Here is an 18,155-nt window from a genome sequence, read left to right on the forward strand (position 1 = left end):
GGGGTACACTTAGTGCAAAGGAATGGAGCTGGAAGTAGACTTGGTTTTGCTAAACTGTAGAGGGAATGCAGTAAGACGAAAATACAGAAAGGGGCCACGTTCTGAAGAGTTTTAAATAGCAAACAAGTAAATTTCATATTTGATGTTAGAGGTATCAGAGAGCCATTGAAGTTTATTGAGCAAAGCAAGAGGGTAACGTGGTCTGACGTAAGCTTAAGGAAAATAATTTTGGCAGTTGTGTAGAGGCTATAATATAGTGGGGAGATTTTAGGCAGAGAAATCATTTAGAAGGTTATAGCCCTGAAATTGGAAAACAGTATGGGAGATATTAGTTCTAGATCAACATCTCACACCTTATACCAAGATAAATTTAGAATAGGTAAATGACCTAAATATAAAGAAGGAAACTATAAGTAAATTTAGTGAGCATAGAAGAGTACACTTGTCAGATCTATGGGAAAGAAAAGAAAATTTAAGACCAATAATATAAATATAAAGGATAAAATAAATGTTGGAGAGGATATGGCAAAATGGGGACACTAATGTATTGCCAGTAGAGTTGTGAACTGATCCAACCATTCTGGAAGGCAATTTGGAATTATGCCCAAAGGGCTTTAAATGACTGCCTCCTCTTTGATCCAACCATATCACTGCTGGATTTGTACCCCAAAGAGATCATAAAGAAAAAACTTCTACAAAAATATTTTTAGCCATGCTCTTTGTGGTGGCAAAAAATTGGAAAATGAGGGGGTGTCCATGAATTGGGGAATGGCTGAACAAATTGCGGTATCTGTTGGTGATGGAATACTATTGTGTTGAAAGGAATAATGAACTGGTAGAATTCCATGTGAACTGGAACAACCTCCAGGAATGGATGCAGAGTGAAAGGAGCAGAACCAGGAGAACTTTATACACAATGACAGATACACTGTGGTACAATTTAACATAATGGACTTCTCTACTAGCAGCAATGCAATGATACAGGACAATCCAGAGGAACTTGGGAGAAAGAACGCTATCCACATCTAGAGAAAGAACTGTGGGAGTAGAAACACAGAAGAAAAACATTTCCTTGATCACATGGTTTGATGGGGATATGATTGGGGATGTAGACTTTAAATGATCACTCTACTACAAATATTAATAATATGAAAATAGGTCTTGATCAATGACACATGTGAAATCCAGTTGAATTGCTCATTAGCTACAGGGTGGGGAAGGGAGGAGAGAGGAGAAAGGAGTATGAACCATGTAACCATGGAAAAATATTCTAAATTAAATAAAAATTAAAAAAAAAAGGTTATATCCCTAGCAAGAGCTAACGAAGGCTTTAACTAAAGTGGCAATTATATAAATGAAAAGAAGAGACAATGTATGAATGATATTGTAATGATAGAAATGAACAAGATTTGGCATATGCAAGGTTGGATATGTAGGGTAAGGGGTCAAAGGTCCTGAAGTTGTAATAGTAGTACCTTCGACAGTAACAGAATTTTGGAAGAGGACAGAAGTATGCTGGAGTCAACTTGTACTGGCTTATAATAGCTGATTAAGTTTTTAGTGTGATAATTTACAACTTTAGAAATTGGCCTTGATTTATTATTTTATTGATTGTCTAGACTTAAAATTATACAAAAGTGTTAATGATGCAGATTAAAACAAAAATGGATGTTGTGTATATCTTTTCTATTGGAGAGTATGCCCCTGGAAGAGTTGAATGTTTTGGGGAATTCTAATTTGGACATGTTGGATATCTAGTTTGACATGTCTAAAAGGCAGTTGGAAATGTTCAACTGGATTCAGAAGATATAATAAAGCTGAATATATAGAGACTGAGGAATCATCTGGATATGTAGAGCCTGAAGAATCATAGAGTTGGTAACTGAATCCATGAGAGTTGATCAGATCACCAAATAAGATATTATAGAGAGAAGCAAAAAGAGGGCCCAGAAGAGAAACTTGAAGGATGCCTTTAATTAGGTCAAGTGATAGGAATAAAGGTCTAGTAAAAGAGATTGAGAAAGAAAGGTCAGAAAGGTAGAATGAGAACTAAGAGCACTGCCACAAAAATTAACAAAGGAGAGGATATTTAGGAGAAGTGATCAATAGTGTCAGACGTTGCAGAGAAGTCAAGAACAATGAGGACTGAGAAAAGGCTATTCTTTTTGGTACTTGAGATCACTGATACTTTTGGAGAGAGCAATTTCAATTGAATTTTGAGACTGGATGCTAGATTGCCATGGTTTTAGAAGAGAGTGAAAGGAAGAGAAATATAGGTACTGAATATAGATGACCTTTTCGAGGAATTTATAAGAAGAAAGGAAGGAGAGCTATGAGACATTAAAAAGCAGTGGTTTTTTGAGGATGGGGAAGACATGTACATGTTTGTAATGAGAGAAGGAATTAATGTATAGGGACAGACTGAAGAATAGAGAGTGGAGATGATAATGGGGATAATCTATTAGGGAAGATAATCTGTAGTGCAGATAGGATCAAGAGTATGTGTGGAGAGATTGGCATTGGCAAAGAAATGGGTTGCATTGTTATAAATGTGAGATGTAATGGGGTGAAGTTCTCACCAGGTAGCTTCAAATATTTTTGGTGAAGTATGAGGCAAGATAGCAGGAGAATGTGCTGTGGGAGGCTTCAGATATAAGATAGAAACATCTGATGTATTGAATAGGATAGAGATTTAATTAGAGTAGAAGGATTGTCTTGTTGGCCTAAGAGTCCAGTTGAGACAGGATAACAAATTTATAGTGAACACAACCAGTATGAATTTGTGACTTTCCTCCAGCATGTAAATAGGAGTGAAGGTGAAAGATAGTGGGAACAATCCAGAGCTTGATATTTGATGAAGTAGAATTAATAATGGGAGGGGGGTGTGGACAATTAATTTGAGTTTTGAGTTGAATGGCTCATTATTAGATTGAGATCAAGAAGGGAAGAGAATGTAGTCAGTGCAGAGATGATGGTTTGGAATATGGAGGTCACAGTAAGGATGTAGAATAGGGTTAGAGTTCATAATTCAATGATCAGGTAAAAAAATTTTTTTGTTCATTTCATGAACAGAGAAAAGTAACATTTGCAGCTGATAACAAAACCAAGAACATGACTATCTCTGTGTAGTTGAGGTAGAGTGAAGGAGTAAGTTGTTTTGCTTTTAATCCCTCCCTACTTCCCCCTCCCTTCTTGTCTTCCCTCCCTCCTATTTTTCTATATGTTAAGGTAGGATTCTATACCCAAAGGAGTATGGTTGTTCCCTCTGTGAGCAAATTCTGAGAAGAGTAAGGTTTAAGCATTGCCTGTCATTACTCTCCTCCTCTCCTCCACAATTTCTTGTAATATGATGTTTGGGCTTCCCCCTCCCCATTCCCACCCCCTTAACATGGCTTTCAAGTAATTCAGTAATTCTTAAATTGTCTTTTTTTCCTGTATCTGTTTTCCAGTTCATTTGTTTTTCCAATGAGATATTTTACATTTTCTTCTATTCTTTCAATTATTTTCATTTTGTTTTTGTTGTTTCATTAGCTTCTACTTGTCCAATTCTAATTTTTAAGGAATGATTTTTTTCTGTGAGCTTTTGAACCTTTTCTTTTTGGCCAATTCTACTTTTTAAAAAAATTTTTTCTTCATTGGATTTTTGTACCTCTTTTTCTATTTGGCCAATTCTGCCTATTTTAAGATGTTATTTTCTTCTTGCATTGCTTTCATTTCTCTTTCCCATTTTTCCTTGCTTCTCTTAGATTTTTGAATTACTTTTTGAGCCCTTCCAGAGGCTAAGACCAATTTTCATTTTTTCTTTGAGATTTTGCATGTAGCTGCTTTGTCTCCTGCATCTATGCCTTACTCTTTTGTTTCCATAATGTTTTTTCTTATTAGTTTTTTTTTTTTTGATGTTTGCTCATTTTTCTAGCCTTTGCCTTTACTTTTATTTTAAAGGTGAGCTCTGTTGTCAGGGTAGAGGAGGTACTCACTTTAACTTTAGTTTTTCCTTGCCTCTATTCTGAGCTCTAATTCTGGGTTTCTGTAAGTTTCAGTTCTTTCAAGGTGGTATGATGGCCTGTCAGCTGGGAGTCGTCTTCCACTGCTGATTTAGTCTACTCCAGAGACTGCTAATGGCTTTCAGGGCTCAGAGCACTGTGAGTTACCTTGTACTGGAACTTAGAGTACTACCTTAGAATTGGTTAGGGGGGGGGTAGCTGGGTAGCTCAGTGGATTGATAGTCAGGCCTAGAGATGGGAGGTCCTAGGTTCAAATCTGGCCTCAGACACTTCCCAGCTGTGTGACCTTGGGCAAGTCACTTAACCCCCATTGCCTAGCTCTTACCACTCTGCTGCCTTGGAACCAATACACAGTATTGACTCCAAGACGGAAGGTAAGGGTTTAAAAAAAAAGAATTGGTTAGGGGTTTCAGGCCTTACTCTGGACTTAGACTGGCCAGGTCCACCATGGACTGCCTTGTGCTGGGGTGTGGGGCCTCACTGAAGTCTTGTTCAGGGGCTCTAGGACTCACTCTGGGTTTGCAGCAACCAGGGATGTTGCAGACTGCCTTGTGCAGGGACTTGGACCTCACTGTAGGCTTTTGCTAGGGTTAGAAATTCAAGGGGTGGGCATGAGTTACTCTGTTGTTAGCTTCAGCAGGGTCTCAGGTTTTCAAAGTTGGCGTGGGCCCAGTAGAGCAGTAGAGGTGTGGTGGTGGGGATGCTTGCTGTTGGTTTGTGTTTGTACTCCTTGGTGTGACCTTGCTCTGGATGCTGCATGGCCATGCTGGGGGTTCTCTGAGGCTTTGGCGTAGGTTGCACTCCTTTCTCACCCCAGTGAACCAGACCCTCTCTTCTTACCTTTCCAGTTTGTTTTTGCAGGATTGTTGCTTCCCTCATTTCCTTGTTCATTCTGTCCCTTTTCAGTATTCATTTTGAAATGTTATTTTAAGGTTGGTCTGAGAGGATTCTTTCCTTGCCTTTACTCTGTCACCTTCGCCCTACCTTCTCTCCAAATCTCTCTTAATTAAAATTTATATATGTATATGCTTTATTTATATTTATTTGCTTACATGTTAACTCCCCCATTAGATTGTGAGCTCCTTCAGGCCATCAATGTTTTTTGCCTCTTTTTGCATCCACAAGCACAGCCCCTTGCACATAGTGGGCACTTAATGTTTATTGATTGATTGTTATAGCTCTGTATTCATTTTTTTTACAACATAGGGATTTTCCATTACATTCTATACCACAACAAGAAGCCTTTCTCCAAAATGGCCATCTGCTGTTCTGTGCTGTCACCAAAAAAAAAAATTCTGCTATGAATATTGTGTGTATGACATTAGTACTTGCCTAATAGTAGAATAGTATAAGCCTAATAGTAAAATTACTGGGTCAAATGGTATCTACAGTTTAGAGTAAGGTAGATTTATATTTGATTTTTTTAAACCCTTACCTTCCGTCTTGGAGTCAATACTGTGTATTGGCTCCAAGGCAGAAGAGTGGTAAGGGCTAGACAATGGGGGTCAAGTGACTTGCCCAGGGTCACACAGCTAGGAAGTGTCTGAGGCCAGATTTGAACCTAGGACCTCTCGTCTCCAGGCCTGGCTCTCAATCCACTGAGCTACCCAGTTGCCCCCCATATTTGATTTTTAAACAATCTTATGATTATAGTTCTCCACAAGTGAATGAATTGCCATGTAAGGTCTCTTACTGGAAATCTATAAGCACAAGGTGACCATTTTTGAGGGATATTGTAAAAGGTATTCTTGTTCAGATAGGTTGTGCTAGTGGCTTCTGAGGACCAATAGTTTGGGTGGATGTGATTGAAGGTGAGAGAATATAGAAGTGTTCAAGTCTTTTGCTTCTGTTCTTTCCACCAAGGAAATTACAGGACAAAAAAATGTAAGGGAGTTTATATTCAAAATAAGTAAGGAGATATGAAAATACATCGCTGTTGATAAGTTCAGGTAAACTCGTTCAGATGAACTATATCTTTGGGTACTGAAAAGACTATTAGTATGATTGCTGAGTCATTGTCAGTGATCTCTCAGATCAATTCAACAAATATTTCTTGGTACTTAACTGATTGCTGAATGATCACTGACAATGGCTCAGTAATCACATCTGCCAGTCTTCAAGAATAAAATATAAGCTTTTCTGTTTAGCTTTTAAAGCCCTACACAACTGGGCCCATCTTTCCAGCTTCCTTGGACATTTCTCCCCTTTCCTCATACCACAATCCATCTAAACTGTTCTTTATTCCTTATTGTTTTGCTAAAGGGCACAAGCCTTGCCTTGGCCACAATAGAGGAGTTTCCTGCCATTGGGCCACAGCAGACCTGAAGCCCTATCCTGGCCTTGGTCAGTGGCTCATGAATCTAAAAGTATAGAATAGATTTTTTGTTTGTGAGGCATGCAGACTCTGGCCTTTTTTTTTTTTTTGGTAAGGGCAGGAAATCTTGCCTTCAAAGGTGGAGCTATCAGAGGCTCTGGTCACATCATTTGTCACATTTATAGGTTTAAGAGGATAGACAAAATCCTCCTGGTGAAACATGAAGTTCCTCAGTCAAGCTCTTGTGTTCTCGTCTTGAATCATTGTTCTTTGCTTATCAGGATTAATGGGGCAGGTGTCTGGTTGTGTAGTCCTATGTCTCAGCAATGGTTTATGAGGTGAAGAGAAATGATACTTGTAAAGAATTTCTTACTGCTGAAGTATGCACTTTGGAGACCTGGTCCTTACTTTCTTCAGAGAAGATGCAAGGGGTTTGGGATGGAGGCCAGTGGGAAACAAAGTGGCCATTCCCTCTTTGCAGAGGTACTGCTACTGTGAACCTTATCACAGCTGTGGTTAGCAGCTCATGAACTAAAGAGAAGTACTTGTGGTCCAGTCTTGGCTTGTTACCTATCCAACTGGTTCAGTTGGAGTCTGTCAAGAAGGGATGACTCCAAGTGTCATTACAGGAAGTTTTATTAATGGTGCATTGACATTGGCATTGACATTGGCAGACTTGCATAGGCTGCAATGGTCCAGAGACGAGCAGCTCAGTGGTTGAAGAACCTAAATGGGGACAAGGAAGGGGGAGAAGAGCAGAGACTGAGGGAGTCCTGTGTAGGGGATTAAATAATCTCTGAGGGATGGGAAAGTTGATCCCTGGGCATTATCAAGGGGGAGAGACCGCTCTGCAGGCAAGGGTATGGCAGCTTTCATTCCACTGACTAGGTTTTTGAATAGTATTTTTCTAGGGTTTTTTTAGGGTATTCTCTCTGACCATCTAGACAAGGAGAGGGCATTCCCTCTCAGACTCACATTCCCACTTGAGCAGTAGGTGGTAGAGCTTGTCTCTATAAGCAGAGTAGGTGAAGGACTATTCAATGTTCTAACTTTGGATCATCTTGACTGACTGATGCCAAGGAACAAGCTTATCTGAATACACAGACAAAGAAGGCCATGGCATGGGGGATTCTTCAAGTCAACTAGTGAATTTCCATAGCTACATCACAAATCAGTTTCAAAACGGGCCACAAATGACAAAATAGATATTGGGAGATATCAAAGGCTCACACAACAAAATATATTACCACTATACTTAGGCATGGCACCCCATCTCCCTTCTCCCAGCTGTTCTTTGCTCTGGCTGTTTGCCATGCCTGAATTTTTTTCTTCTTTCAACTCATAGACTCTCCTTCAAGATGCTTCTCAGTAATCATCTACATGATGATCCTCCAACTTCTAGTGTTGTCCCTTTCAGACTCATATTTTATTGTAAATTTTTGTATGTATATACAAATAGCTGCATTTATATCATTTTTTAAAAACCCTTACCTTCCATCTTGGAATCAATACTGTGTATTGGCTCCAAGGCAGAAGAGGGGTAAGGGCTAGGCAATGGGGGTTAAGTGACTTGCCCAGGGTCACACAGCTGGGAAGTGTGTGAGTACAGATTTGAACCCAGGACCTCCTGTCTCTAGGCCTGGCTCTCAATCCACTGAGCTACCCAGCTGCCTGCATTTATATCTTATTACTTATCTACTTTCATTTTATGCTATATGCACATATTTTTAATATTTTATTTTTTTCCCAGTTACATGTAAAAATTTCAATTCTCTCCCCTCCCAACCTTGGCGGAGGTGGTAAACAATCTGATACAGATTTTGCATGTGAAATCATGTAAAACATTTTTCCACATTAATCATTCTGTGGAAGAGATCTCCAAAAAAGAAAGTGAAATATAGTATGTTTTGGCCTTCATTCAGACTCTTATCAGTTCTTTCTCTGAAGGCTGATGACATTTTTCATTATGAATCTCTCAGAGTGATCCAAGATCATTGTATTGCTGGGAATAAGTAGGTCATTCACAGTTCATAAAAAAAAATTGCTTTTACTATGTACAATGTTCTGTTGATTCTGCTCATTTCATTTTGCATCAGTTGATTTAAATCTTTCCAAAATAATTCTGGGCATCATCTGTTATATAGCACAATAGTTTTCCATTATAATCATATGCCACCACTTGTTTAGGTTTCCCCCAATTGATGATCACCTCCTCCCTCTCCCCACCCAACAATTTCAAATTCTTTGCTACCATGTATTGTTTTATATAGCCCTTTGGGCATAGTTCCAACTTGCTCTCTAGAATGATTGGATCAGATCACAACTCCACCAACAGAGCCTTAGTGTCTCAGTTTTCCTATATCTCTTCCAATATTTATCCTTTTCCTTTCTTGTCATTTTGGCCAATCTGCTAGGTGTGAGATGATAACTCAGAGTAATTTTATTTGCATATCTTAATTTGCATATCTTAAATTTGCATATCTTAAATCAGTAATGATCTGGAGCATTTTAAAAACATGACTATAGAGCTTTGATTTCTTCATCTGAAAACTGCTTGTTCATATCTTTTGATAAATATCAATTGAGAAATGACTTGAATTCTTATAAATTTGACTTAGTTCTTTATATATTTGAGTAATGCAGCCTTTACCAGAGATACTTCCTTTAAATTTCCTCTCTCAGCTTTCTGCTTTCCTTCTAATCTTGGCTACATTGGTTTTATGTGTGCAAACTTTTAAAAATGTAATGTAATCAAAATTATCTACTTTACAACTCATAATGCTCTCTATCTTTTATTTGGTCATAAATTCTTTCCTTATCCATGGATCTTACAGGCAAACTATTCATACTCCCCTAATTTTTTCTTTTATGATCACCCTTTTTGTCTAAATCATGTTCTCATGTTGACCCTTACTTTGGTATATGGTATGAGATGTTCTATTCCCAGTCTCTGTCATACCATTTCCCAATTTTTCTATAACTTTTGTCAAGTTCTTGTCCCAAAAGCTTGGATCTTTTGATTCATCAAACACTAAATTACTAAGATGATTTATTATGTATTGTGTAAGTAATCTATTCTACTGATCCACCATTTTATGTCTTAGCCAGTACCAAATTGTTTTTATTATTACCACTGTATGATACAGTTTGAGATCTGATACTGTTAGGCCACATTCCTTTATATTTTTAATTTCTATTTCTATATTCATATTTTTACATGTACTTCTTGACTGCCCCAGTTTATTGTGAGTAGGGTTGTTTTATTCTATATATTTAAATCCTCAGCATCTATTACAGTTTCTGGCACATAGTAGGTAGTTAACAAATACAACAAATACAAACAAAAACAATAACAAATGATTGATTCTCTCAGGACTGTAGGACAATGGTGTCAAAATGAAAAAGGGATCTCTGTGAAAAGCAAATTGACTTAGAGGCCACAAATTAACATTATGTTGTGTTTTTAATTTTGTTAAACATTCCCCAATTACCATTTAATCTGGTTCTGGCAGCTTTCTTGAGTGTGAGTTTGACTCTTCTACTCTAGGGTATAAAGTACCCTAAATTTCACTTAAATTCATAAAGTACAGGTATTGTGTCTGTGTATGAGAAAAAGATTGGGAATAAAAGAGCACCAGAGTTGGATTGAGACCAAATACCACGATTTTCAAATAGGGGATAACAATGTATTTTTCTGTCATTTATTAAACACTATATGCTGGGTACTATGCAAACCCTAGGCCTATGAGCTTTACTCCTAGAACATTTTTCCTTGAAAAATTCCAGAATATAGAGATGGGTTAGTGGACATCATAAAGGGCCAGCAAAGAGCCAGCATGATTTCAAGAATAGGTCATGCCAGCCTAGCCTCATATCTATATATCTATATATCTATATATATATAGTAGTAGTCGTCTCTTGGTAACCGAGGATGACGATTGTCTTTGTGCGTTTTCATCTATGATAGATGAGTGTGCACAAAGACACTTGTGCGTGAAGGAGATTTAAGTGAAAAAGTCGATGCACAGAGACAGTCCCACTCTCTCAGCGTTGGAAGCCTGGGTCCAGTGGCATGAAAAGTCATTACACCTGGAGACTTCCTCAGCTGCATTGGATGGCCGTGTTGTCCTTTGTGCTCCATCACGCCCTAAGCACTTCACAGTGCTTTGCTGCGTCGCCCTCTCAGCCGTTGAACCTTCTTGTTGGTTTCTTCCGCCTGTTCCGCCGAAGCAGTCTTCACATGCTGGGTGAGCAAAACCCTAGTTCACCAGGGGTCGATGACCCGATGGCTACTCTCACAAGGTTTAGCCGGCCTGTCAAAGCCGTTGCCCAGGGTGTGCCCGCTGCCGCATGCTAGCAGCTACTGGGAGCCACAAGTGAGAGCTGGGTGTCAGGTGAGGGTCAGAGGCTGGAGAGCAGCCCTAGAAGGACACGACAAGCCCTCCATACCAGAGATACTACTCCTCCCTGAGCACCCCATACACCCCATATATATATATATATATCATATATATATATATATATTTTTTTTTTTAAAGACAGAAGGGCAAGGGCTAGGGAAACAGGGTTAAGTGACTAGTCAGGTCACACAGCTGGGAAGTGTTTGAGTTCAGCTTTTAATCCAAGTCCTCCCCAATTGCAAGCCTAGTGCTTTATCCACTGTACCACTTAGCTGCATCCCAATTTTTTTTTTTTAACAGCTATAGACTGTTAGATCTGGGCAATGCAGTAGATTTTAGCAAAGCAATTGAATCTCTAATGCTACTTTAAAAAAACCAAACAAACCTCTTACCTTCTATCCTAGAATCAACACTGTGTATTGGTTCTAAGGCAGAAGAGCAGTAGGCAATGGGGGTTAAGCTAGGAAGTGTCTGAGACCAGAGTTGAACCTAGAACCTTTTGACTCTGGCCTTGGCTCTCAATCTACTGAATCATCTTGCTGCCTCTTCTAATGCTATTCTAAGGAAAAAAATGGGAATATATGGACTAGTTGAGAATCAAATTAGGTAGATTTGGAACTGATTGAAAGGCCAGGTCCAAGGAGGAATGCCAACTTGCAAGGAGGTCTCCAATGCATAGCTCAGTATTGTTTGCTATTTTTGTTAATGAATAAAGATATAGATGGTGTGCTTATCAAATATGTAGAGGGCACAACATTGGGAGGAAAAATTAGTCGACAACAGAGTTGGGATTAAAAAGATCTGAACAGGATAAAATATTAGGTTGAATTTATAATAAATTTTTTAATTTTTGAATTCTGAATTTAGACACCAAATAAAACGAGTATTTGCAGACACAAAGAAGAGAATTATATATATGATCCTGTGTATTACATATAGCTGCTTTTCCTTTTAAGCACATAATAAACTCAATATGTGGCTTTCAAAGCTGCCCTATTTGGATTTCCCTTTGTTCTAAAAATACTGGAGTGACTCCTTTTTCTTTTTGGCAACTCTATCTCAAGCCCCTTCTCCTTCCCACCTCTTTAATTGAAAAAAAATTCTTGTGACAAAGATACATAGTCAACCCTCATAAATTTCCACACTGGTCATGTCCAGAAATATCTATCTCCTCCTGCACATTGAGCCTGTCATCTCAGACAGGAGGTCTATTAGGAGGTAGGTAGCATGCTTAATAAGATTAAATTGAATGGAGGTCCATGTTAAGTCATGTATTTGAATTAAAAAAATGTCTGAAGTGCGGCATGGAGAGGAGAAAGGCATAGCTAGATGGAACTCATTGGGGAAACATACCGGGGGTTTTAATGTTCAGGAACCCCAGGTATCAACAATTGCCAGAAGGCAAACAAGAAAGCTAATATTATTTTAGGATTCATTAAAGGAAGCAGTGTCCAGGCCCCAGCTGGAGAAACAATTACAGTACACTGCCCTGCTCAGACCACATTCAGAGTAATTGTTTGGTTCTGGGCTCTACATTCTAGGAAAAACATCAATGAAATGGGGAATGTATAAAGGAGAGGAACAGGAACCAGGATGGTAAAAGGGCCTCAAGTTCATTTCCTATTATGATCAGTTGAAGGAAGTACAGATGTTAAGTCTGAGTAAGATTTAGGTTGGGGTAGGACAGCTGTTTTTAAGCATTTGAAAGTCTGTCATATAGAAAAGAGAATAGATTAATTTTGTTTGGGCCTAATGGGGCAGAAATACAAGGAGCGAGGAGAAGCTGCCAAGGCATATTTAGTTTTGATGTCAGGAAAAACTTCCAAATGAAATTACCCCCAGAAGAATGTTATCTTAGGAGATGAGATTGTCCTTCTCTGGGAGTCTTCACATTGATGCTAGCTGAACAGTCTTTGGATATGTTGTGGAAGTGATTCTAGTTTCAGGTATGGGTTGGATTAGATGTCCTAGTTCCTTTGTGAGTCTGAGATTCTAGAGTTCTCTTTCAATTTTCAAATTTCTCTTTCTGGGCCTCTGTTTCCTCATGTATACAACTGGGAGCTGGGCTAATCCTTTAGCATCCCCTTGAGTTCTAAATTTAGTGGTAACTTAAGACTTCTCCCTTTTGTGATGAGCTCACAAATTCCTGGCAGATAAAAAGAAATCATTATTTAGGCTTAGTTACAGACCACATAAAAAGTCATTGAGAATCATCTATGCTACTAAATGCTTTAAATGTAAGTAAAAATATGAAGGAAATAAATTTTCTAAAGATTTACATAAAAATCTTAAAAATTCATGTAATCTTAATTCAAATCAAATCCAGTGAACTTCCTTCCTTGCTATTTCTTCTTCAGAGGTTAAATGCTTATGGCTTTTTTGGAATCATTTGGAGCGCCCTGCCTCTGCTGCAAAACTCAGGAATATGAGCCAGTGTTTTTTTTAATCTGATGACTAAGAGCCTCTAATATATGAACTTAAAGAAACATTTGAACCTTTTCTGGCTTAGAAACATTTCTATTACAAAGTGAAAGGCAGTAAATAGTGAGATGGCTATGGAGTCAGACTAGGGTCAGGTCCTACTTCCAACACAGTCTGGTTGAATGACCCTGGGCTAGTCATATGTCCCAAGCAATTCTCTTAGAATACGTGCCAAAATGCAATAAAATCGGGTCCAGTTCCCATCCCATTTCACTTAATTTCCAAATCACTGTCCCATTATTTTGTTTTTCACTCTTGTAGAGTGATTTCATTGTTGTTTGATGTCTCAAAGAATCAGACTGTTAATTCTGGCCTCCTTTAGGTATTCCTATAGCTGAAACTTCACTGGAAAAAGTATAATGGCCACTTGTGGGTTGCCTGGATTTAAAACAAACCAACAAACAAGAAACCCAACTCCTGAAAATGAGGCAGAGATGAGCCCAGTCAGAAGTTGATTAGAAAACTTCCAAGAAATACTTTTCTACAGAAAGTAATGCTAGTGATAAGCTACAGGAACTTTCCTAGGCATTTGGGATTCCTTTGTTGTTGGAAAGTTTTAAAGCACTTCCATCCTGTACATAGTGGTCAGAGCAGTGACCACTACTCTAAAAGACCTGCTACCTCCTGACTTGTCAATATTGAAAAATGATTTTTTCTGCCTGTGCTTATTTTTTTTTGGTGGTATGTAAAACCGTATTCAATTCAGAAATATTTCAGTGATGAGTAAATATATGCTCTTTCTAGTGTATTTTCCCCCCGAGTTTTCAAATTTCTCTAGCATTTTTTTGGAGGATAATGAAGATAGCACCAAATAAGTGCTATGTTAACAGTATTTATAGATTTATATTACAAAGGGGCATCATGGGTTCAAATCCCACCTCTGACTATATTGGCTGTGTGTCTCTGGACAAGTCACATGATGTCTTAGTACTCTGGAAAACTTTCTTTTTTTAAAACTCTTACTTTCTGTCTTAGAATCGAAATTAAGTATTAATTCTAAGGCAGAGGAGCAATAAGGGCTAGGCAACTGGGGTTAAATGACTTGCCCAGAGTCATACAGTTAGTAAGTGCCTGAGGCCACATTTGAACCCAGGTCCTCTTGTTTCCAGGCCTGGTGCTCCATCTACTGTTCAACCTAGCTGCCCTTGTGGGCAACTTTTTTTTCCCCCTAACCCTTACTTTCCATCTTGGTCTCAATACTAGGTATTGGCTCCAAGGCAGAAGAGTGATAAGGGCTAGGCAATGGGGGTCAAGTGACTTGCCCAGGGTCACACAGCTAGGAAGTGTCTGAGGCCAGATTTGAACCTAGGACCTCCCATCTCTAGGCCTGGCTCTCAATCACTGAGCCACTCAGATGCTCCCTTTGGGCAACTTTCAAAGAATTTTAATTTGTAGAACAGTTGGGCTTTTCTCACTACGAATTTTACAAACTTTATGTCTTTAGTGATGATCAGCTCTTGACTTATTCCTCTGCTTTAAGGAGAGGTAAATCAAGTTTCTCTAGATATGTGATAGAGACCCACCACACCCAAGATCATTGCTTACCATTGCAATATGGAAAGCTGTTTCATCCTTCAAAAGTAAAGCTCTTGAGGCCTATGTCTTTGATTATTCTGTGTTCAATCAATTGGCAATACATTAATATAGCATAGAGGAGAAATTAAAAATGTATTCAGGCCCATAAAACATCACCAGCACTTGCCATATTAAGTAGTGTATTTAGACAAATGAAATAAATCAGTTGTTAAATGCACTAACAATTCTAATAGGACAAAATGAATTTTTTCATACTTTGTTTTAGCAGCTACATTTTCAATTGGATTAGTGAAATTATTAGCATTTTAAAAATCCATTCTATTTATTTTCACCTGCCAGTTTATAAAGACTTAAAATTTTTTTGGGGAGATGCAAAGTCCAGAGTATATTTTACCTTAAAGACTTAATGTGAATTATGAGTTACTTTAAAACTTTTTTTTTGTAGAACAGGTAATCTCTGGATTGAATTCCTGGATGTGAATTTTAATAATTTACTCTGTCTCCTATTAGGAAATCCAAATGGTCTTGGAAAAAACCTTTTAAAATAATGTAATATATTTATGATTATGTGATAGGACTAGATATTTGAATGAAAGTTCAGAATTTTTTTTCTAAGAGAATATTATAATATTTTTAGTTAATGTAAACTGTTAATAAGTTTTTAAAGTGCCAACCTCCTGAAGTTAGGCTCTAAAAGAATATGAGTCATTCATGTCAAAAAATATAAAAATATGCTTGGGAAGAATGATATAGTAGAGGGCTGGCATGAAATTAGGAAGACTTAGATTCAAGACCTATCTCTTACACACAGGAATTGGTCACAGGCAAATCACTTTACCTTTTAAGTGTTCCAGACAACTCTCTAATACTACAAGTTATTTATATCAGTGAAAAAATTTCCTACATTAAATCACAAGTCTGCCCCACATATTGCATATCAATAAACATATTAACTAAGATCACATATATGATCTTGCAAACTATAAGCACATAGAAATGTAAGCTATTATTATATGTGTACACACATATATATTTGCTGATTTAATGGTATTAAAAACTTAACATTGAACAGTAACATAAGCAACTAAAATTGCTTCCTAAGTAGCTGCATTTAAATGAATCAATTTAAATTCTATGAAGTATAACAACTGAGGGCCTATCAGGATTCTTTATCAATTCATTCTCATTTATTTTTCCTCTTCCTTTGGTTGTAGTTAAGTGCATATTCTGTTCTTATTTCAATCTTTAAATTTTGCTTTATTTTCTAAATGCTTTACAGATTTCTTTGAATTCCTAATGTTTATCAGTCTTTATAGCATTACAGAATTCCATTATGTCAATGTACCCAATTTTATTTAACCCACTCTCTATTGTTGGACATTTAAGGTTGCTTCTAGTTTTTGTGCAATCATATATAAGGATGTTATGAAAATCCCTGTTTTGTATTTCTTAAACATACAGATTTTATTGCATGGACAGATAAAAAAAGGAAAGAGATCAAATTGATACAATTCAAGTTCTTAGATTACAGTTGTCAATGTCATGCATGTGAAAACGTTAACACCTTTTTTCAAGAGCTATTTATCAAAATATAATTTGAATCGCAGGAATACTGCAGCTAGATGGAACAGTAGATGGAATGCTGGAGTATGGAAGATTCACCTTCCCGAGTTCAAATCTGACTTCAAGAATTTACTAGCTCTGTGACCCTCGGCAAGTCAACCTTTTTTTTTTTTTGCCTCCGTTTCCTCATCTGCAAATGAACTGGAGAAAGAAATGACCAAACATCCCAGAATCTTTACCAAGAAAACCCCAAATGGGGTTACGAAGAGTTGGACTGAAACTACTGAACAAGCAACAGATTGCAAGGCCAATACAAATAAGCTCAGACACAAAAATTACTCATTTAAATTATTTTTATTTACACATGATGCCTTTTCTGCCATTATTTTGGAAGATTTTCTGTTTGTTTATAAATAGCATAGTACATGCAGTAGGATCCTGACCATGAAAAAAAAAGTACGATTTTATTTAACAGAGATCAAAAAATTATCCCATAGAAAGTGCTTACCAAAAAGACCTTGTGACACATTTACACCTTAATACTTAACCAAATAAATACTAAGGAATGCAGTATTTATAAATAAGCCATTCAAAATAGTCGTCTTCCACTTCCCTTCTTCAAGCTAGCAGTTAGTATTTTGATTAGGCAAATGAATAGCAGCTTCATTATCACATATAGACAGGTCACATAGCATCAAAGTGAAACCGATGGGCTTCCTGGCGTTTTTCTCTATCATCTGCTTTCTGAAATAATAAATAAGTTTGTAGAATTTTCAGATATTTCAGTGCACATTCTGGTACCATCCAAACATGTTCAGATCTTTTCTCTCTCATTTTTGGTATCTTCAACATTAATGACTAATAGAAGAGTTTATAGTAAAATAATTTCAAAATCATTTATTGTAGTCCATGGTTTTCTGTTTTACTATTAGTGATAATAAGTGCAGATTTTAAATTGTTTTCTTGCAAAGTATTTTAAGAATCTAAATTAACTTGGTAATTATTTGTATTATGCAATAACACCTTAACTGCTTACATATTCTTAATTTTAAAATTTGTAACACAATGATTGACTCACTGATTTCTGCAGTATACCTCTTGAATCACCACTTTTATAAACTTAAAAATTCATTTTAATAAACTAAGATAAACTGGGTAAATTTATAGCTCTTTCATCATTCTTTGGTTAAACGATGAGTAGATATCCAAATGTGAGTATGTATGATATTCTGACATAGCATTGCTGTGGGATGTGTATGCTGGTAATAAGATGTCTTGAGAAATACATATGTTTGTTATTTTCTTTGCTATAGAAGTTTGATGGTCCTATATAATATTTTAGGCCATTTGCTTTCAGAAAAACAAGACAAGTTAAAGATAGGCTGTCAGCCTGAGTTTTATCACTCAAGTTAAATCTCAATCTCAATGTCACTTGAATACAGGTTTCATCTTAACATTTCAGATACTCAGGAATGATGATTTTTAGGAAATCGAGTGTATGAAACCAAACTTGCACAATGACTATATTCTCTTTTTTCCCCAGAATGAAAAAGTCATGTTGAGTAAAAAAGAAAAAAAGTAATTTAAATAGCCAATAATGATTATAGTTAGGTCAGGTGGAGATGACAAACAGAATGGGAGCAGAAAAATTAAAGCTCTCTCTGTGTGCGTATGTACATATGATATCTTGGAACTCGGTAGTCATGTATTTGATGCATATTTATACACAGATAGTAAAACTGTAGTTGTTGCTTACATAAACCTGTAATAACTACTAATAAAAAATCACTGGTGATCTCTTTACATAAAAGTGAGCACAAAAATTCTCTTTCCTCATTTAAATTTTTTTTCAGTGGA

The 18,155-nt window shown here is 37.1% G+C and overlaps 1 protein-coding gene across 1 annotated transcript in view; it reads right to left on the reverse strand.

Moving 5' to 3' along the window:
* Positions 1-16,633: 16,633 nt before the first annotated feature.
* Positions 16,634-18,155, reverse strand: part of ITFG1 (integrin alpha FG-GAP repeat containing 1) — a 284,002-nt gene continuing 282,480 nt past the window's right edge. The window contains exon 18 of the mRNA XM_001370113.4: positions 16,634-17,042. Within this exon, the coding sequence (XP_001370150.1) occupies positions 16,983-17,042 (60 nt within the window). The 3' untranslated portion in view covers positions 16,634-16,982. The remainder of the gene's footprint in view (positions 17,043-18,155) is intronic.

This window comes from Monodelphis domestica, chromosome 1 (assembly GCF_027887165.1).
Source record: "Monodelphis domestica isolate mMonDom1 chromosome 1, mMonDom1.pri, whole genome shotgun sequence".
Classification (NCBI taxonomy): domain Eukaryota; kingdom Metazoa; phylum Chordata; class Mammalia; order Didelphimorphia; family Didelphidae; genus Monodelphis; species Monodelphis domestica.